The 4929-nt window shown below is 42.3% G+C and overlaps 1 protein-coding gene across 4 annotated transcripts in view; it reads left to right on the top strand.

Annotated features, from left to right (window-relative positions):
• The window catches only part of Adcy8 (adenylate cyclase 8), a 208830-nt gene that overhangs the window by 158075 nt on the left and 45826 nt on the right, over positions 1–4929 (top strand). For 3 of the 4 annotated variants that reach the window (XM_021216372.1, XM_021216370.1, XM_029548213.1), the window contains 2 exons: positions 331–532; positions 2503–2592. In XM_021216372.1, the coding sequence (XP_021072031.1) occupies positions 331–532; positions 2503–2592 (292 nt within the window). The remainder of the gene's footprint in view (positions 1–330; positions 533–2502; positions 2593–4929) is intronic. The other variant, XM_021216371.1, reaches the window with a different exon arrangement.

Genomic DNA, 4929 nt, shown 5'->3' with positions numbered 1-4929 from the left:
TAGATAGATAGATAGATAGATAGATAGATGATAGATAGATAGATAGATAGATAGATAGATAGATAGATAGATAGATAGATAGATAGATGAAAGGAAAAAGGCAGGAAAAAAGGAAGGAAGGAAGGAAGGAAGGAAGGAAGGAAGGAAGGAAGGAAGGAAGGAAGGAAGGGTGAAAGATAGGAGGGAGAAAAGAATGGAAAATGAATGTTTCTTACATAGGAACTGTACAGAGAGTGGTGAAGAAAGAACGTGAGCAAGGTTGCCAGGGTGTCATTGGGTGGGGATGGGGTGGACTGTGCCCATATGACTCACATTCTGTGTTTTCTGCAGGCTGATGCCTATGACTATCCAGTTCTCCATCCTGATCATGCTGCACTCTGCCCTGGTCCTCATCACCACAGCAGAAGACTATAAGTGTCTGCCCCTCATCCTCCGCAAAACCTGCTGTTGGATTAACGAGACCTATCTGGCCCGCAACGTCATCATCTTTGCTTCCATCTTGATTAACTTCCTGGGAGCTGTCCTAAATATTGTAAGCATCCACCAACCCCCTGAGTCCTGTGGTATCTACTATAGAGTCCAGAATCAAGAGCTTAGAGAACGAGCAACTTCTTGCATTGCCCTGCCTTAGTACCTTATTATTATGTGCCAGTCAGTCCCAAGATCAGGAACAGAATAATGACCCCCATCAGAAGTATGTGTCTTGCTGTGGGGAAGCTATATTTAACCCACCAGGGGAGGTTAATTGTTCCAAAGAACCTTTGTAGGCCTTCAGTTTCTATATTGGCAGTGGCCAATAATTTATAATGGCAAATAAAATTCTCATTTATTTATTAAGTACCAGGAATTACCTGCTATGTGCCATGCACTGAAGGAGCACTATAACACCTTTTTCATACTTAATAACCCACATAAACCCTATGAGGTAAGTCTCATTTATCCCCACTTTACGGCTGAAGCAACTGAGGCTCAGAGATATGAAATAACTTACTAATAGGGTCTGTCTGACTCCATGACCCATGCTCATCTAATATGGTAAAATATATCTCTGGGTGGAGGGCACAATGGAGAAATGAAGCTGAAAGAGCTGTCACTTATTGAGTACCTACTATGTGCAACAGGTGGGTATTATTCTCTGCATTTGACGGATGAGGAAACTGCATTTCAGAAAGGTTGACTGTTTTGTCAATGACCTTCTAAAGGTTCCTATGGGTTTGGGGCACATAGAACTCAGATGAAACTATAACTGCCATAATATTCATGGTTGTTCTTAATTCGATGACCCCACATTTCAATGGCTTCATTTTCTCTGTATAGTCAGACCGTGAGAGTAACAGTTATTTTCTGTACGTGTACAGTCCGTGTTGTCTGTGGCCCAGGCAGCTAGGTTTCAAAAAAATGCTTGATCTAACCCTGGTCATAACCTTGGCATGTAGAAACAGTCTATTTGAAACATCCTCTTGTGGATAAAAGTATCATTGTGCCCTTTGGGTTCCTGAGCATTCAGTGACGGAAGCTGTAGAATTTTCCAGTTGTTATCGTCTGACTTGGAGGTTCAGACTGCCTCTAGCTCACTGTTTAAGCTCTATAGTTGACCTTGTCATAAGAGAGACAAAGGGACAGATAAATGAAAAACCATCATGCCATGACGTGGTCATCTGACAAACGTTGTATAGCGTGAGTCGATTGAAACGGATGCATGCGTTGAAGTTGCTGATCCACGTGAAATGAGGTGGTAGCCAGGATTTGAATTCTTAATGAGGTAGATTTGCTGGGGGACAGCATTTGGAAAAGTCTCGGATGGCTTCAGGTTGGGATCACTCCTTTCACTGGTGTGGCAGGAGTCTAGGAGGCTTTGGAGTCAGATAGACCGGCGCTCGATTCTCAGCTCTATGCATCACCAGCGTGGTGGCCCTGGTCAAGTTACTTTACTTCTCAGAGTTTCATATTTCTCGGTTGTAAACTGGGGATAACGACAGCGGGTACCTCACAAGATGCTTGTGGGGCTTTTTGAATAAAGTGTTTGGCACAGAGAAGGTTTACACCCGGTAGCTGTGACACTGGAATGCCTTCAACAGAAACATCTGCCCTGGAAGATGCACAGCACTCCAGTCTTAAGAGATTCTAGAAAATGTGTCCATTCAGGTCCCTTAAACCCTCCCAACTTTGGATCTGGAGACAGGCAATGAAATCACCCAGGCCTCTTCCCCCACTATTCAACTCTCTTCTGTGCCCCACAAACACAATCCAGTGTCCCAAAGCAACAGGGCAAGCAGCCATCTTTACCCAGTTTCGTGACTAGCTTGTAAAAGCTTTTTCTGAGCCAGTGCCTCCTCCTGGCCGGCAAGGCCCTCTAGTCCCTCCTGCCCTTGGCTTTTGGGCTGAAGGCCAGCAGCAGCTAGCACACTGATCCACTCCCAACACTCACACTGACTGTTGTTCCTGTGTCTTTTTGTTTTTTTGTTGTTGTTTTTCTTCTTCTTCTTTTTTTTTAATCCGCAGCTGTGGTGTGATTTTGACAAGTCGATACCCTTGAAGAACCTGACTTTCAATTCCTCAGCTGTGTTTACAGATATCTGCTCCTACCCAGAGGTATTTATTTGCAAGCTCCCAGTGGTGAGAGGTGAACATCTCCACCAGCTCAGGGACACACACTGACCAAAAGGTCTTAGAGTCTATTCCAGAACCCTTGTTCCTTCTGCCTCTTCCTCCTTCCTTTCTTCTTCCTTTTCCATCTTCTCCTTCCCCCAATGCTCTCTGCTTCTCTGTCCTCTTTCTTGCTCTGTCTTCTGCATCTTTCCCCTAACTACCCTTCCCTACTTCTATCTCCATTCTTCTTCCTCCCTTCCTTCCTTTCCCACCTTTCCCACTATCCATTGATCTATTTGTTCTCTCTCTCTCTCTCTCTCTCTCTCTCTCTCTCTCTCTCTCTCTCTCTCCTGATAATTTCATCCAAAGTCACCTATCAAATCCTGTAGAAGAATGTGTCAGGGTCTCTGTGATTGAATAGATTTACTGCTCCAGCAGTGTTAAAGGGGAGGGAGGGAAGGAAGAACGAGAGAAAGGAACAAAGGGAGGGAGGGAGGGAGGGAGGGATGAAGGAAGGAAGAAAGGAAGGAAGGAAGGAAGGAAGGAAGGAAGGAAGGAAGGAAGGANTGAAGGAAGGAAGAAAGGAAGGAAGGAAGGAAGGAAGGAAGGAAGGAAGGAAGGAAGGAAGGAAGGAAGGAAGGAAGGAAGGAAGGGGAAGAAAGAAGGAAAGAAGAAAGGGAAGAAAAGGAGGAAGCAAAGAAGGAAGGAAAAATAGAAAATATATAAAGAAGGATAAAGAAAATATAAAAAGGAAACAAATACAGAAAAACTGCAGCTAAAGTTAAGTCAAAGTAGTAGGGAGAGTTTCCAGATAACCTCTGGGTCTGAAGACATCTCATTGGGTTGACTGTCATCGCCATGCATGTTTAGCCCTCCCTTGGCCACAGAGTCACTTACTGGTCCACAGGCTTTCAAGTCTAAAGGCTCTGTTAGTCTAGACCTGTACATATTAGAGTAGAGATCCCATGTCAGGAAAGACAATATCTTGTAGCCCTGGGAGACTCTAATTAATTCCATATTAAGAGGACCACGGGTAAACTTCATCTCTGAAAGCTGGCATACTCAGAGAGCTCTCCAATGTGTAAGATGAGAAAAGGCTCTAGGCGGTCTCCCTGGGCCTACGAATTGGACTGAGAACCACAGAGTCCTCCATGTAGCCCCATGAAAGAGAAGCTGCTAATGCCACCATGTTATAATAAAGCTAGTATTCAGAGAGTAGCCTGCTTGATCATGATCTTACCTTTTCTGCCTTGCTTGCTTCCTCACTCCTTCCTGTCCTTTCTTTCTCTTTGAACTCAATTATAATAGCTTTGTGCTGGCACTTATACTATAGCTTCCTTCCTTATTCTTTATCCTAGTCAGAGGAGGAGAAAACAGACTCTTCCTAGGGATGTGCAAGGATAGATGAGGAAGACCACACAACCCGGCTCCTCCTTAATGTATGAGATTCTGGGTGATATGGCTCCAGCTTCCTAAGAACTTTTTGCTTTGAAGAGTATATAGAGTGGCCCAAAACTACGGGGAAAGGAAAGCTAAGATGTGAATAGTCAAAGCTGGTCTAAGCTGGATTTCACTTCCGATCAATTTCTCTTGTTGGTTTCCTCATCTGTGAAATGGGAAAATGAATACCTTGCTGTCTGTTTAATTGGCAAGTGCTAGCTCCTGGCATGTATCTGGCATGAAGCCAGTGTTCATGGTATGCTAGTCTGTGGCCCCCATCACTCTAAGTCAACTCTCTACACTTGGACATACATCTAAGCTTCAAGTCTCAAGACCACAGCATTCACTGACATTTTTAAGCTCTAAGAAAAGGGTCATCATGATTTATGATGGCAAAGCTTTGTCTCTATACCTCAGATTTCACAAATATAAAATAAGGATAAAGGTAATTCTCACTGGAAAGTTATAAAAATTAAGTAAATACACCAATATTAAGTATTTACTTCTAGACTTACCATTCTATTATAGTGATTGCCTACACACAGACAGACAGACAGACAGACAGATGGATAGATATGGTTATGTATTAAATGTAGTTTATCCACCAAGATTTGAAAGGTTAAATATAATGTTTGTTATACATAATGACTAATACATGTTATTTCAATTTTTAAAAATTAAGTACTTAGGGAACACTTGGAACAAAACAGGATTTACATATTAGATGTCTGGCATTATGTATTATTACCTATCTAAAGAACTCATGTACATTCTCAATATACATTATAAATAAGCAAACTCAAATGTAGAAATGTATATATATATATATATATATATATATATATATATATATATATATATGTGTGTGTGTGTGTGTGTATGTGTGTGTGTAATATATAT

This window comes from Mus pahari, chromosome 17, assembly GCF_900095145.1.
Source record: "Mus pahari chromosome 17, PAHARI_EIJ_v1.1, whole genome shotgun sequence".
Taxonomy (NCBI): Eukaryota; Metazoa; Chordata; class Mammalia; order Rodentia; family Muridae; genus Mus; species Mus pahari.
Note: the sequence above shows the minus strand (reverse complement) of the source record. Positions and strands in the feature narration are given on the sequence as shown.